Source organism: Hippocampus zosterae, chromosome 20 (genome assembly GCF_025434085.1).
Source record: "Hippocampus zosterae strain Florida chromosome 20, ASM2543408v3, whole genome shotgun sequence".
NCBI classification, from domain to species: domain Eukaryota; kingdom Metazoa; phylum Chordata; class Actinopteri; order Syngnathiformes; family Syngnathidae; genus Hippocampus; species Hippocampus zosterae.
Window position 1 is genome coordinate 2,887,552 of NC_067470.1, and position 17,109 is coordinate 2,904,660.

Sequence of the window (17,109 nt, forward strand, 5' to 3'; positions counted from 1 at the left end):
CCCCCCCCCCCCCCGACTGAGCAGCCTTCTCAATTCTCTGGTCCTACAAACGGAAGCTCGACTCCATTGGGTCCTTTGGTCCACTCAGACCCGAGCGTCCATTTGACAAGATTCTATGACTCCGCGTCTCCGCTGTTGTGTTTTTCCTCAAGCTTTTGTGCGACTCTTCTGGATTTGAAGTAGTCTCCCAAGAATAAAGAAGGGAATCATATTCATAATCATAATCTCCTCCCCAATCGGCGTGACAGAGCTCATTACGAGACCTTTCTGTGTTCCTGACAGCGTTCCCCCCCCCCCCCCCTCCGCCGGCCGTCTAAATGCTAATCTGTCTCACATTGTTTGCTGCCATGTAATCTGTATAATGGCTTTTTAATTTGCCGTGGAATAGCGGCTCTTAAATAGGTGAGCGAGCTGAAAAAAAAAATATATCATTCCAATTTGTGCCTCCACCTTTTTCACCATTCCCCCACCCAGGAACCAGTCCGGGTTTCCTCGGAGGACCACTACGGGTGTCTAATGCTCCCTAATCGACTGTGAGCCCTGACCTGGCGAGGAAAGAAAAGAAATTAACCCGAGACACCAGTTTCGTCGCCGACATGAGCCAGAAACTGAAAAAAGAAGTCTGCCGATGTCCATTTCAAGTCTCAAGGACTCCGATTTGAAATCCGTCAGGAGATTGGCCGTTTGGGTACAAAGCAGCCACTTCCAGGGTAAAATCCAATTAAAAACTTTTGGCACAGCCACGACGAACCCTAACCGGGCGAGGTCTACGGGAATCAAATGGAAGAACTTCCTCGAGTGTTTATCACCCGGGAAAGACGGCCGGGTTCTGGGATTTAAGATGCCTTGATAAGTTGTTGCACAACCTTCAGCGTCTTCAGGCGCTCGCTCGCTCGCCCCGGGAGGCGGCAAATTGACTGGCTAGCGCGTGGCAGTCCGAGAGCGCCGAGCCACAGGGCGGGCGGTGGGGCTGTTGGTGGGGGTTTGGGGGGGCAAACTGATTGCTGGAGCTCTGGATTATCACAAGAAGCCCCGGACATCTTTGAATCCTACAGCTGAGCCAGGAAGCCATTAGCACGGCGGGAAATAAACCCACAACAACAACAACAGTGACTACAAAAAAAAAAAAAAAAAAATGGAATCGGATTGATCAGAATTATCCGACGCCAAAGCTTTCCGTGATTGGGGTGAGGAACGAAGGAGGGAGACTGCACACCTCGCAATTTGCTGCTCGCGACGGCGAGAGCTAGGTGAGGTTCGTTTGCGGTTCGCGGATCAGAGCAATGCTGATAGTAGATTTTGTATCTACAAAGCGCCTTGCTGGGTTGAAGTGGAGTGATGCCAACAACCAAAAATATACGCGCATCAATCAATCAAACAATATTCTTTGTCAGGACAAACTTCCATCTCGTGAGCCAAATGTACTTAAAAGTATCTGAAACAAAAGTCACAATTATGCTAAGTGGCGCTTTAAAGTGTCAGAAAGGGCCGCTGAGCCAACGTCTCACTACTCCGCTTATCTCAAGTGCACTTTATCACTTGATTTATTGCACGTTCTTTCAATTAACATTAACAATACCCCATCTTAGGAGGTTTATTTCTTCCGGTTTTTTTTAAGTTCTTTTTTTTACCATGGGGGTGTTAAAATCCATCACTGCTAAAGGCTCAAGAGGGAAAAACTGACTCTGCAAACTCAGTCGAGTGGGATTTGGCCAAGTGTTGCTTCCGGTTTTAAGGGGCAACGCGTAAGCGTGACTCACTGTGAGGGAAGCGAGGCGGGTTGTCGTTGACGTCAGTGAGCGTGACGGTGACGGACGTGGTGCCCGAGAGGCCGCCCATCTGGCCCACCATGTCTTTGGCCTGAATGACCAGCACGTACTGGTCCCGGGTCTCGCGGTCCATGTTGGGCAAAGCCGTCCTGATCACACCTGAAATGACGCCAAGAGTCTTCCGTTACGACGGCCACAAAATGTCTGCCATGACAGACAGATTAAAAATGTCTGTCAAAACAAAAAAAACTTTCCCGGTCACGAGCAGAGATGGCAAAACGTACTCACAATTCGACTGACGTACAAATTAGGAGTACCTCTCTGTTTGCTTTCTTCCTTCCACATTCATCATTTTGATGAACGCCTGAGTTGCGACGGTCCAAATGTTATCTCCACAACATTTCCCGATAAATTAGCGGCGGCCGTTTTAAAATGCAGGGAAAGTGCGCTAATCCTTCAAAAGCAATCGCTGTTGCTTTCAAAGTTAATGACTTGCCGTTCGTTCATTAAACGACACTTATTAAAGATTCCCCGCCCGAACGTGGCCGATTACGTTGTCATTTCTCAGCCGCTCGGCGGTTTGATGGAGCAGATCAAAAGGCGAATTTCTCGTAATCTTCGAGCAATGCGACATGCAGAGCAGAGAAGAAAACACTGCTCATTAAACACATCGTTGTGGCAAATACTCAATTAAGGCTGTTGTTTTTCGATGCAAAATTAGCAGTGTCGCTAATGGAATTAAAGCGTCAGCCGTTAATCAAATAACCGTTGCAATCATCGCATATGTGGCGGAGGACAACAAACAAATCTCAATGGATGTGAGGCAAACAATTTACGATCGCAATTTGCATTTCGGTCTCTGGTGTGACTGAATAGCATCAAGCTAGTTAGCAACAAGCTAGCGATCATTTATTTTCTTTACCACCGAAGACGTAAACCCCAAGTGAAATCATGTTGTGGTTTACCCTGACAATGATGAACTTCTGTCTGTTTCAATGCGACAGTGCTTATTTTTTTTTTATCCTTACACCAGAGTTACAAATAAATGTCATTTAAAATGATGCTTGAGTTACGAACAAAAATAAACAATCCCAACATGAGGCCCATGTTCTCCACTTTTTAAGTTAATATTTTGACGAATAAACTGACTTTTGGGAGGCCCTAACATGCCTGAAAACTCATCGACATTTTTAGCAGCTCGTGTCCTGGTGAAAATGGAAGTTTTGTATTTGTCCCGAGCATCAACCCCCGAGTCACTCGGTGGGACCTCATGGACAGCCAGGAAGCCCCAGACAACCACATTGAGTGCTCAAAATTAAATTTAGTGGACATGACGCACAAAAAAAATCCCGAAATTGAACAGGAAGTTTGCCATTTTGCTTTGAAGCAGCTATTTTGGGGGAGTTTCAAAATTCGACATGTCAATCTTCAAGAACGCATGCCTGAAATCGAACAGGAAGACTTTTTTTTTGGGCCAATTTGCGGAATTCTCAAGCCCTGAGAATTGGCCAAAAGGAGCCTGGAACAAGCTCGTTTGCTACAGCGTTTAAGATGTTGTTATACGTGTGACAGCTCTGAATGTTCTCCTGTCACTTGAAAATGTTCTCAGCATGGAAAAAAAAACAACCTAGAAGGAGCAAACATTTACCACCCAGAAATCTGTGCAAGTAGCAAAGCTTAACAATGTTCCGAAGGTGACCCCGAAACATGGAAAAAGTTCCCTAATGAAAGCTGCAAGCGAGGGCTTCTGTTTCTTCACAACAGGTCCCCAATTGCGAGACGATGCGCTAATGATATGAGTGCGCCGGGACCTCGACAACAGCTGTGAGGTGACCCTTGTAGTCAGGAGCTTCAGTGCTGGTTGGATGTTTACAGTGAACCTTAGTGGAGTCTTTTGTTGTCAAGCAACTGCCTGGCTAGGGGGAGCGAAGTCCTTGTATTGCAGTGGCTCTCACCGCTTCGTGAATTAAAAACTAAAGCCATAAAAAAGAAGAAAAAAAACATATATATATATATATATCCTCACTAGGGTCGCGGGGGGTGCTGGAGCCTATCCCAGCTGTCTCCGGGCAGTAGGCGGGGGACACCCTGAATCGGTTGCCAGCCAATCGCAGGGCACACAGAAACAAACAACATATATATACATATATAAACAACATATATAAACAACATATACATATATATATATATATAGCGGCCTGGTAGTCCAGTGGTTAGCACGTCGGCTTCACAGTGCAGAGGTACCGGGTTCGATACCAGCTCCGGCCTCCCTGTGTGGAGTATGCATGTTCTCCCCGGGCCTGCGTGGGTTTTCTCCGGGTGCTCCGGTTTCCTCCCACATTCCAAAAACATGCGTGGCAGGCTGATTGAACACTCTAAATTGTCCCGAGGTGTGATTGTGAGTGCGAATGGTTGTTCGTCTCTGTGTGCCTTGTGATTGGCTGGCAACCGATTCAGGGTGTCCCCCGCCTACTGCCCGGAGACAGCTGGGATAGGCTCCAGCACCCCCCGCGACCCTAGTGAGGATCAAGCGGTACGGAAGATGAATGAATGAATGAATGAATATATATATTTTTTTTAATTGAAGTTTGTAGTTGGAGCTAATGAGGCAACCATGACGAATGCCAAGTCAGACTAGGGACGTTCCAGCAGACTTCCTGTGCTTATTTTTATTTTTATTTTCCCCGCCTCCTTCAGGTTTATTGCATCACTACAAAGTGAGTCATCAATATCCGCAAAGTGCATTCATTTGTTAAAAAAATATGTTTATACGAGAGCCCGCCAACACACAACTGAAAGGTCCTCGCGCTCACAACCGATTTTTTTTTTTTTTGGGTGAATCTCAAACAAAAATAAGCGGATGGAAAACCACGTAGTCTACTCCATCAAAAAGCGGTATTTGCTTTTCTGTTTAAAAAAAAACAAAACTTCTTTTATCAGGTGTTAGGAGGTTAGGCGGGTGTACCTAATCAAGTGGCCAGTGTGGAAAATTGGGGAAAATTGCTCAGTGTAGCTTGTTAACGTTCTTTCTGGAGAACAATCTCTTGCTTTATTAACTTGTCAAGCACACTCTCACACAAGCACACACACACACACACACACACACACACACACATACTTTAATGTGCACCCAGATACTGTGTTTGGGCCGGAGCCAACTTCCCGGGCTTCCTCGCAAGAAGCCGAGTGCCACTGATTAAGCTTGCCTCTCTTTCAACCCAACAAGAAGCCGATTGGCTATTGTGATAGTGCGCCGCATTACCCGAGTGTTAATGCCTTGACTTCTTCTGCTGTTCGTTATTTAAAAATAGTCTTTGGAAGGGTGGGACTGTAAGTTATCTATCAAGGGGGCGGCGTCCTGCCCAGAGTTGTTACAAGATTTTTATGGGTTTCTTTATGATGTTTTAGTTACCGAGGGGAATATTGGGATGTGCTGACCTCATCTTCATGGAGGTACAACAAAGTTGGCAAGACAAGTCTAGTGGAAGCCACCTGGTCAATTCCTATCAGCCTGCAGAGAACATTTTTTGGTCCTTTTTTAAAAACGATTTAAGTTTGTCATTTGGCGAGAAAATGCCAGACTAATTAGCTGATGTCTGCACATGCCAAAAGTTGCATGTGTGAAATCCAATTAGCGCTGCATTTAAAAAAAAAAAAAAGCAAATCTGCATTTTTGATCACGACAGGGTTGGTTTGAATATTTGGAGTTTGTTGATCCTTGGTGATGTTATCATTTTGCATCATGATCGGAGAAATCTCGCAGCTTTTGCCTTTGCTATTTTCTTTTTTTTTTTTTCTGCTCAAGACTTCTGATCAGCCTCCACCATCAAAACATTGTCGTTTGGCATGAAAATGGCCAACTAATTGGCCCTTGTGTGTTTGTAGCAGCTACTGCAAATTAGCGTGGGAGTCTTTAATTGGGAAATTGTTGCATTTCCTTATGTTTTTAATCGCTTTGTCTTTGTGAGAAAGGCATCAAGTGTGTGTGTGTGTGGTAATAAAGGCAATACTTTTTTTTTTTTTTTTTAAACGCCACCATCGTAGACTCAGCTTATTTCCACGCAAGGCATCAACGCATCATTGGCCTTCTTGCATCATTGTCACCATGCCGCCATGTTTTTTCCATTCGGTCAAGCCCATTCTTTACTCATAGCGGCAGTGGATCGTTGCAAAGATTTAACGGCCGGTGATTGCGTGCCGTTAACAAGACCAGGAAGCAATCTTGTCCACGCGGGAGATAGCAGATAAGTTTTATATTCGGCTATATCCCGGCCCTTAAGCCCCTGTACGCGTGGGGTTTGGGTGGGGGTGACACGAGCGATTTGGGAGGCGGCGACCGTGGAATGGCAATGACAATGTGACATATAGATGTTAGCCACAGATGAGCGTTACCACAGCAACCGCGTACGGGCTCAATGACAAAAAAGGTCACGGAAGAGGCAATATTATTTTCGGGATTGGTCGACCTGTTCTTATCAGCCCCATCTTGTGGCGACCAATCAGCTCAGCCATCCCAATTCCTTGGAGCAACTTGGCGGGCATTTTTGCATGGCGTCGTGTATAACTGCCAGTAATTAATTTCCTCGTCGGGCAGCAGCACATGCGTGGTCATTTCTGCAGCGATCGTCGCTACTTTCAAATAAATCTGTCAAGAGCGGGTGTCGACACACCGAGTGGGCGGGCCTCCGAGTGTTTGCCTGATGAGCGCGACTTTACTAATTAGTCGCATTTGCGGCACGCGCCCGGGTAACGTGGCGGTGGGTGACTTTGACAAAGTGCTCCCAATGCAGCGAGGTGGCCGAGGGCTAATGGTCAGGAGGGCTCGGCGGGGCGTGGGGGGTGGGAGATAGAGGATGAGGAGACTGTGAAGCTGCCCACTGTGTCGCATCCCCCCGGATCGCTTTCTTACAACAACTCTGTTTTTTTTTTTTTTTTTTTAAATCCCAAATTGAATCTACAAGGTGCCCTTGGGAAGCGCTACTTAATCCCGAAGAGCTGCAGCCGCTTCCAAGCAATGCATAATGCGGGGGGGGGGGGGGCAAATACATACGCCGCCACGCCCAAAGCGCTTCACTTTTGTAATTCATATTGATCGATTGCTTGTAGTTTAGCTTGAAGGTGAAGCCGCGGAAAGGTATTAAAGAGCGCGCTTTTAATTGATAGCCACCTCTAGGGGCTTCGCGCGCCCCCCTGACGAAAGTGTCGGTCCTTCAGCCGTAATTACGCATTAAGGCACCCCAAGATGCACGCATGCAAAGTCAGGAATAACAAGAACGGAATCCAGTTAACGTGAAACACCGGCTGCCTTAATTACATTCCGAAGGCTATTTAAAGCACCGACACGACTCAGCTCGCAAAAGAAAAAAAAAAAAAAAAAGCGCCAACGTGCCGTTGACAGGTGATGGCCGGCGAGACGGCTTTGTCTGCTCTCAGCGGAGAATCTAATTAAAAGGCGAGCGCTCAAACAAAAGAAAAGGCCACGTCCACTCCCGACTGGCCGCCCTCTCGCAGACTGTGTGAAAATGTCAAAAAGGAGACGTCTGCCCGCCGTGATCGGCTTGTGATTGAGATGTTAGCACAGGGCCTTTTTGTTTGTGCGAGTGCATGTGTGTGTGTGTGTGTGTTGCGGCTCTGCGCAGGATTCCCGCTGTGCTGGCTGCTCCAAATCGAGAACATTATAGCCCGAGGCATCTCGTAAATCTCGCCGCCTCCTGCTGTTGGCTAATATAGCGGCTTGCCGTGCAATTATTTCCCTCCGATGACAAACAACAAACCAAAACATGTGCGAGTGTGACTAACACATCCTGTCAGGAGTCCATTGATGGAGAGTTTAGTGGAAAAAAACTGCATACAGACATGGAGAAAATTGGAAAGGGAAACCCGCGGAAACAACTTAGCCAATTCTTGATTGCTTGTTTGACGTGTTCGTTAACATTCTTGTCTGTTTTTAGCCACGTGTTTTGTCTTATACTCTCATCACTAAAACTAGGCAGCAATTTAAGCGTCAGAGTGCAAAGCGGCCATGAGAAGATTCCAAGAGGAAGAAGAAAGTACAAAAACCAACATTGGCATTCCTACTTAAAAAGTTGTGAAGTGATTCTCATGCAACAAGCTTGATTTGCATGATGTGTGGCTGAAGGCTCTCAAATGAGGCAATGACACCTTAAAACTGTCAAAAGCAGACTGAGCATCTTGCTAGCATTTCTTTCTTTATCGAGCTGGATTTTCGGCAATGATAACAAAAAAAACAAAAAAAAAACGGAGTTGACAGGACAAACTCTCTGATTCCCTCGGCAATGGGAAACAAGCATGGCCGTCCCACTATTCATTCATTCATTCATTCATTCATTCATTCATTCATTCATTCATTCATTCATTCATTCATCTTCCGAGCCGCTTGATCCTCACTAGGGTCGCGGGGGGTGCTGGAGCCCATCCCAGCTGTCTTCGGGCAGTAGGCGGGGGACACCCTGAACCGGTTGCCAGCCAATCACAGGGCACACAGAGACGAACAACCATCCACGCTCACACTCACATCTAGGGACAATTTAGAGCGTTCAAACAGCCTGCTGTGCATGTTTTTGGAATGTGGGAGGAAACCGGAGCACCCGGAGAAAAGCCACGCAGGCCCGGGGAGAACATGCAAACTCCACACAGGGAGGCCGGAGCTGGAATCGAACCCGGTATCTCTGCACTGTGAAGCCGACGTGCTAACCACTGGAGTACCGGGCCGCCGCCGTCCCACTAATTACAAAAAAATGTTTTGAAATGGATGTAGTTATATTTTTGGAGAGTCAATATCTCGATAAACGGCCTTCAGTGTCCTCATCGGAATAGTCATGAAAACGCAGAATAATGCAACTCGTGTGGCTTCGTATAAGAGGCCAAACATTTTCAGCCGGATGTTGTCAAAAATGTTAAGCGCTTCCAGAAATTCGAGATATTTGTTCAACAGTACACACAGTTAGCTAGCTAACTGAGCCATGATGCTAAGCTAAGGTCCACCCGGTGCTCATAAAATGCTAGCGTTAGCAAAAGACTTCGACTCTGTACATTGTGCAAAAACAAAGTGCAGAAGCTTGGCCAATATGAGTTTCTAAGAGCATAACATCTACAATCAATCCGAAGTTGAATGACGGTGACATCTCAGCGACACTGAGTCTTGACGTCAATAGTCCGTAGTGCCAAAGGGGTCGGATGGAAGGGGCTGTGTTGAAACCTACACCATACATGGCAATTCTGGCAAGCAGCAGGTGTTTCCGTTGTGCTTTTGTTCTTCGGGTAATAACACGGTCTTCCCGGCGACAAAGCAACAATATGCTCTGGCAGCACACGGCTCCTTTCTATGTGGGCGTCATGCGGCCCGTTAACGCTCCCGAATGGCTCCAGCCGCGCTTGAATGTCACCTAGCTGGAGACGCCGCTGCCCCGCTTTCTGTGTTACGAGGATCTATTTGGTGTAAAAAGGGGCCGCCCGAGGGGCCTCGCAAATCCCATCCTGCCCTCTTCATCTTTAAGAGCTCATCACCTTCATCAGCGACTCTCTCAAGGCTGCCCGCCGAGCCACAGGCCTCCTGTGAAGTCTCAACTTTATTTCCTCTTTCCCAGACAAATGTCAAGTATCCGGGTTTAGCGGGCGGGGAGGGGGAGGGGACGCGCCACGCCACCTGTCTGCCGCCAGTGGCGCGGTGACAGCCAGATAAATGCGCGGCAACAACGCGGCTGGTTAGCACCAGGGGCGGCCAGTCAGAAAGCGGCGCGAGGCCGTGTGCCGCAGTCGGGATTTTAATCATCTCCTCTCCCCGGGAATGACACCGGCGCCGCACGGGGTAACAAAGATAGAGAGCGGCGGGAGTGGAGGAGGCAGAAATGGCACCCGGCAGACAAACAACAGCCTCGCTAACGTCGCAGAGTGGATTAGCGGCGGCGCTATGTGAGCTTCCGGGCCAGTGGGAAAGAAATGTGGCTGCTTTTTTATTATTTGTATTTTTACGATTCATGGCATCATTAAAACCAGGCTGTAACTGCAACATGGCAAGATTGTATTAAATTCATACAGAGGTGGCCAAGGAGCTCACGCAAAGACAATGTCCACTCCATTAAGCCCCTAGCTTAGCCCGGGGGTCGGCAACACACGGCTCCAGAGCCGCATGCGGCTCTTTAGCGACATCTAGCGGCGCCCGACCCAGTGCCTTCTCTCTTTTCCGTTTAACTTGAGAAGCATTCAAAGACAGCCTCCGAAAAACGGAAATCCATGATCACTTCACTGACACAAAAAAAAGTGAAAATAATGCACCAAAAAACAAACAAAAATCAAGCGCGGAAATCACAAAATAAATTCTATGGGGGCGTTCCAACAAAGGAATGAATAACAACAAGACTCTCCTACATATATATAGCATGTGTTTCCTTCATTATAAGTTTTATGGAAGGCTTTTATTTTTTTGCGACTCCATACATATTTGTTTTGGGGATTTTTTTGTCCTATATGGCTCTTTCAACATTTTGGGTTGCCGACTCCTGGCCTAGCCCCTACCACACGGTGTACGACGGAAAATTTAAAACGCCTCATTTTCTCTTTTCAAATGTGGACTTTGTAGCGGGTCAACCATTTTTTTTTTTTAAGATTTGAAGAATCCTTCCTTAGATAATCTGTCTTTGTCAGGAAGTGGCAAAATCAGATCCATTATCTTTATGCGTGTGCTTGGCTGAAAGGGAGGGGAAAAAAGGCCAACAGGGACAGTATGCAGTAATTAAGCGACATCAATAACGTAATTAACCGTGCGACCGAGTAGCGTTCAAGAACTTTTTTTATTTGATATGATAATGAAGTATATAGTCCATGATATAAAAATTCTTATGTGGTGATTAGGGAGCAAAAACGTGTTCACTCATTCCCTAATCACAACACGGGGATTTTTAAAAGCCATTTTAGTAAACATCCACAGATACCCGTGTAGATACCGAACATAAGCGTGTTTGTGAGTGAGATGGCTTTTTCGCGGGGGGGAGGGGGCGGCGTTCATTTGTCTCACTGCGGGCCGCAGCCTGAGTGTTAGTTGGTCGCGCCCGCTCATCCATCGCAGGTGTTATTACAATCCTGCCATTATCCGGATCCCGGCTTCGCCTCTCCTTGAGTCAAGTCGGCGCCCGGGAAAAGTTTGGCGCTCGTTTGAGTTGTTGAGCCCAGCATTACGGCTGTCTCGCAGCATCGAGGGCTTGATGGAGCCTTCCCGATGCAACCCGGTAAACAAGTTTCACAGGTGTGCGGCGGCGGCGCCGGTTCTGCTCCTTAATTGGCTGGCGAGATTCACGGTCGAGATAGAAAGCACACGCATGCACAATGGCAGGATGGAGCGAACGCTTCCGCAAGACAGAGATTTCGTAACACAAAGGAGTTAATGAAGTCTCCGCGACAACATCCTACCGTGTATTGTTTATAACAACGACATGTTCAGGCCGTGCAAAGCGTCCGATTCTTGCTTTATTGACCGACCTTACCCAGCTGCAAAATGAAAAGTCGACAGCTCACTCAAATCTCGCCAAGCAGATTTCATTTTGGGTGACGTTAAACGCAGGATGACGCAGATAGAAAATTTCACACTTGATGGAGCTGTTTATATTCCAGTGCAACGCTGCAACTGATAACCTTTTTTTTTCCCCCTCCAGATGGATTTTGGATGGGTTTGTCCCTCCTCCTTTGGCTCGAGTTAAATGGAGGATTCCATTGAATGTTTTGGGTGGAACGCTAACGGTCACCAAAATGGATCGAAATATAACTCAAGCTAGAATGAGCCAGCCTCAAATATCACGACAAATAGACTGTGTTTGAATGGGGCGGCGGTATTGCAATCAATAAATTTTTTTTCTGCCAGTAGGGGACACGGACAGTATGAATCTCTTCCGAGCGCGAGCTTCATCAACTACAAGCCAAACTCTGTAAATTGGCCCGAATGATCTGAAAATGTCCGCTTCAAACCAAAGCGGCAGATGTCGCGCATCAACAGACGACCTAATTAAGACACAGAGAGAAGGCGGGGAGCTCGCAATTGGATCTTTCACTGAATCCAGAGACCGTTTCAACAGAGGACATGCTCCAAAAGCATCTCGCAGAAGTGGCTACAATTCTTGGAATCTTTTGTCATCCATCAAAACAAGATGTGGACATTTCCTTAAAAGGGAAGCTCGACCGAGAAACGTGTTCTCGCACAGCAAGATCAAATCTTCCTGACTGTCAAAATGTTCTCTCTCGTGTGCTTGGTTCACACATCAGCACATTTGGTCAACCCCCAATCTATCCTATACTGTTTCAGGCATGGCATCTTGAGGTGTTGTGGGTAAAATTTAAGATTGACATGTCAACCAAAATCCATGAACCTGAGTGAAAGTGACTTGAATTTTTTTTTTTTACTTTTTGGGAGGTTTTTTTGGTTTGTTTCTTTGGGGTTTTTTTGTGCATCTATTCGTGATTGACACTGCCATCCAAATTCACATGGTGGATTTTTGGGAGTTTTTTTTTTTTGTTTATTTGTTTGTTTTTTGGTGCAACTATTCGTGATTGACACTGTCATTCAAATTCACGTGGTGGATTTTTGGGAGGTTTTTTTTGTTTGTTTATTTGTTTTTTGGGGTTTTTTTTGTGCATCTATATGTGATTGACACGTCATCCAAATTCACATGACGGATTTTTGGGAGGGTTTTTTTGTTTGTTTGTTTGTTTTTTGGGGTTTTGTGTTCATCGATTCGTGATTGACACTGCCATCCAATTTCACATGCCGGAATTTTGGGAGGTTTTTTTTGTTTGTTTATTTGTTTTTGGGTTTTTTTGTGCATCTATTTGTGATTGACACGTCATCCAAATTCACATGACGGATTTTTTGGAGGTTTTTTTTGTTTGTTTGTTTGTTTTTTGGGGTTTTGTGTTCATCGATTCGTGATTGACACTGCCATCCAATTTCACATGCTGGAATTTTGGGAGGTTTTTTTTGTTTGTTTATTTGTTTTTGTTTTTTTTGGTGCATCTATTTGTGATTGACACGTCATCCAAATTCACATGACGGATTTTTTGGAGGGTTTTTTTGTTTGTTTATTTGTTTTTTGGGTTTTTTTGTGCATCTATTTGTGATTGACGCGGCATCCAAATTCACATGACGGATTTTGGGGTTTTTTTTTTGTTTGTTTGTCTTGGGGGGGGGGGGGGGTTGTGGTCCCATGGCGGAGTTCAACTGGTTTGGGAGCTGTATTTTTAAAATACACAGGGTACGATTGATGATCTTTGAGGATCCCCGGAAACTGAAGTTAAACGGCTCACTTCAAGGCAAAATGACAAAATCACAGACGAGTGAATTTTCGGGAATGGCTTTTTTCCGTTTTTTATTTTTTTTGGGGGGGGGGGGGTGTCTACACATGACAGACATGACAAACGGTTGATTTAAACTGGCTCCGGGTGCTGAATGAAAGGAAATATTTGGAGGTGACCTTTTTCTAGTCCTACTTCCGACACCAACCATTCGATTGACGTGCAGCCTGAACGACTGAAACATGGCTCGGTAACCAATTGGGATCCGCCCACTCTGGCAGGTAGGCACACAAAGAAAAAAAAAACGAGCCCACCTGTCTTGGGTTCCACGGAGAAGTAGGGCTGCCCGTGCACGATGCTGTATACCACCCTGGCGCTGTTCCCGTACGTTGGGTCGTCGGCGTCCGTGGCTGCCACTTGCACCACCATCGTTCCTGAGGGGGCGGACAGGCCTTCATTAGTGACCACGGCAACCGTGGCGAAATTGTGCAAGCGGCTGCGGCGGCGGCGAGCGCGTGACCGCTTGCACTGGAAAGCAGAGTGATATTGGCGGGAGTGAAACTCGCGAGGCGGTAAATAACGTCATTAGGTGTAATGCCGTCATTACTCGTTGGCGCTGCTATTTAGCTTTGTAAATAGCTTGTTATTTTCGGATGTAATGAAGAATAAGCTTTTCTGACACAACGCGCACTAAAACGCCCACTGCCGCCGCGTTTGTTTACAAGCTTAAGTGTAATTCCTTTCCGCTTCAACTTTCAATTCCCCTCGTCTCCATCGCCAGTCCCTTTTGCACCCCCCGGAAAAAACAAAACAAACCCAAAAAACGTGGAAGCCAGATGGAAAGTGTGACCCATCTGTCCATGTTAACGAGGACTTAAGCCTTGTTTGTCCAGGATGTTCCGGAACATTTACTCGTCGCCGCTCACGCGATGACGATTCAAATTACGATGATGAACGCCAGTTGCACACTTCACTAGACCAAACCACACGTTAGTCGCAGATCAAATGAAGGTTTCAAGCCAGGGTTTGGGTTTCAAACATGCATTACAGTTCTAAAGTAGGAATTCAAGCTAAACAGTGTATCAAACTCGAGGTTCAACAAGGATTCAAATGTTGTGGGTACCAAAATATGAAAACCTATCGAAAGCATCGTTTCCCGCCTGCTTTTTCTGCAGCCGGCCGACGGAATATTTCACTTAAATGGGGCGCACGCTTATATTGTAGCATATGACAGAAAAGCGAAGCCTTTTGGGAACCAAAGCCGCTCGTAAAAAAATGTGACACGAGGCGTGTTTTACAGGCTTTTACAGAATGAAGTGATCATGGAAATTGAAGATTAGAGTCTGCCGTGAGCCTCGTTAAAAAAAAAAAAAAAAGCACAATTAAAAGCCGTGGTCGTCCCTGCACGTTCGACACCGCCCGAACGGCCACCAGGAATTATGGGCGCGCCGGCCGGAGAAGGGCGCCCAGATTATATCATCACCTCTTAGTCACGACAGCTTCTGTTACGGCCCGTTGAAAACGTCAAGGTGAAAGAACAAGCGCGTGAAAGACAAGTCGAGCTGGGTGTAAATCTTCATGGTCGTGCCGTGTTTAAAACACTGGTGGTGACAGGATCCTCATCCCACTTGAGGATTTGCGGCGGGGCGGGGCCCACCTCAGTTGAACTTTCCAATGTACTGCTGACATGTCCAAATTTCCAAATTAAAATGAAAAAAAAAAAACAGAGAGGCGGGCTAGCAAAACGACATCAGATTGAGCGGGCTTTTGTAAACAGGTGTGTTTCGATTTGTGAAAGAGTCTCTTCCGAACTGCCATTGTTCTCCCACGACGTTGTTGGCGCAAAGCAGCATTAATACTTTGCCGTGAGTGCGATCAGGGGAAACCGGCACTTAGCTGTCAAGACTTTTGTGGGCAGCTTTGCGCTGGTAAGTAAGAAGCACAATATCCTTTGTGAAAAGGACGTCGAGATGGAGGAAATGACGGGTGCAATTGAAGAGCAATTAAAGGTGCTTTCAGCAGCAGCGCTTCATTCTTTCTGGATCCGGTCTTCAGTCATTTGCGGCAACTCATTGAACTAATTCGTAGCTGGTTCGTCAATCTAGCTAGCTAACCAGCTATCTAGCTAGCTAACCAGCTACTGTAGCCGCTCAGCACGTCAATCCAGTAAAATGGTTGATATTTGCTAAATTGCTTCTCCAATGCAGCTAGTTAGTGAGTGAATCTCTCTCTCTTTGAACTGGAATGTCGCAGTACAGCAGTAACAATGTGCCTGTGACAGCAAGCTCGCGCGCCGTGGAGAATACAGCTCACAGCCTGGCCGACGGCATTTCAGCCTCTCGCCTGGAGGATGCCAGATAATGCCGTGATGGACGGAAACCGCTCCGTCCTCGACCACGTTGTATTTGTCTCAATCAGAGGGCGGGCACGCAAGTAGCCGTAAATGCGAACGCCCTGTAGGCGTCCCGCGCTTCCCGTCTGATTCAGACGTTAGCATCGCTTGAACGGCCTCTCAAACATGCGTCACTCACTCATCAACAGCCGGCAGGCTGACGCTGGCATTTCAGGTGATGCATCTAAATCAAGCTACAAGGGGGCTGACACTATAACTAGCCCGGCTCGTATTAAAGACACCACAGGCCGCTGACCGAACATGACGTGTGGAAGCTAACGGCGGAATAGCCACTCTCACCCTTGCTGTGTTTACCGCGCTTCTGTGAGGTTCACTGCCCTGGGGATGTTGTTGTTTTTACCTGGATTTACTCGCATTTGCGGCCTGAGCCGTCGCGGGAGATCTTGAAGCAAGCAAGCAAGAGGGCGGTGGCGAAAAAGAATTTGGGGTTAGGGTGATGGAGTTAAGCAGTTTGGGTAATGGGGTTTGTTGGAACTAGGCTAGGAGGTAGGGTAACTAGACTTAGAGAGTAGGGAGGCAGGGAAATCAGGATTTAGAGCATAGGGATATTCACAGACACGGTATAGAGTTGCTAGGGAGTTATCTGAAGAGGCTACATTTTGGGCGGGATCACTAGTGTACGTATCGTGTCTCTTCCTGACTTTGTAGAAGAATCCGAGCGAGTGCTACTGGTGGAAAACGGACACCGTGAAATGTCATTGAAAGAGTTCAATTCATCCATGTTTGACCCTCTGCCCGATCCGCGGAGAGCAGAATCACTCCAAATCTCAGGCCGGTCGTCGCATTCCAAAATTTCAAATCATAAACACATATGAAAGCAAGCTCACCTAGCGGGGACATCTCAGGCACTCCAGCCAAGTAGGGCCCGTCAAGAAACTTGGGCTCATTATCGTTGATGTCCTGCACTTTGACCACAAACTCGGAGCGGGGCTCTACGGGCAAGTTGCTGAGTCGGTCCACGGCTTGGGCCTGCAGCGTGTAGTAAGCCTGCACTTCCCGATCGAGCCGCTTGGTGGCGTGGATGTCGCCCGTGTTCTCGTCGATGGTGAAGATGGAGGTGGCGCCCTCGCCCGACAGCACGTACTTCACCTTGCCGTCGCCCTTGTCCACGTCGGAGTGGAGCTGTCGGAAACAAAATTGGAGGTAGGGAAATATCGCAGAGACACTGGGGAAGGCGGGAAAAAAAATTTGAACAACTGCGTGCGCTTTGTATTTGATCAGTTCTTAATTAAAACAGGGCCTGAAAAGAGGAGAGGATGAAAATTAAACACAATTAAACATGTTAAACATATATTTAATGAAATAGTCCGAGGAACAAAAGACAAGATTACATTGCAGTTGGAGTAACGAAAAAAATTATACCCCCCCAAAAAATAGTCTCCTATTAAGAGCCCGGTGTATGTTGGGCTTGTGCGTACGTATATACGGACCATATGTGATGCAAAACATGAGCCAGCAGCACAGAGAGGAGTCATTCGGGGTTCTTTTAATTCATTTGATGCACTTCGGATGCAAAAAAACAAAAAAGAAAAATGTTTGCTGAAATACCGAGAGCATTGTGGGAGCTTCTTTGATGAATTTGTGATTGCAAAAATATTGTCCCTCCTTTATTCTAATGGCCAACCTGAG

The 17,109-nt window shown here is 46.7% G+C and overlaps 1 protein-coding gene and 1 long non-coding RNA gene across 2 annotated transcripts in view; both read right to left on the reverse strand.

The window, feature by feature from the left end:
• The window catches only part of cdh7a (cadherin 7a), a 41,541-nt gene extending 24,875 nt beyond the window's left edge, over positions 1-16,666 (reverse strand). The window contains exons 1-3 of the mRNA XM_052054381.1: positions 16,308-16,666; positions 13,382-13,501; positions 1,761-1,928 (exon numbers count right to left, since the gene is read on the reverse strand). Coding sequence (XP_051910341.1) covers positions 1,761-1,928; positions 13,382-13,501; positions 16,308-16,320 — 301 coding nt within the window. The 5' untranslated portion in view covers positions 16,321-16,666. The remainder of the gene's footprint in view (positions 1-1,760; positions 1,929-13,381; positions 13,502-16,307) is intronic.
• On the reverse strand, positions 12,205-12,540 carry LOC127593145 (uncharacterized). Its single transcript, XR_007960337.1, has 2 exons — positions 12,429-12,540; positions 12,205-12,243 (listed from the first exon to the last, which is right to left on the reverse strand). It is a non-coding gene; the product is annotated as an uncharacterized LOC127593145 (long non-coding RNA).
• Positions 16,667-17,109: the final 443 nt, after the last annotated feature.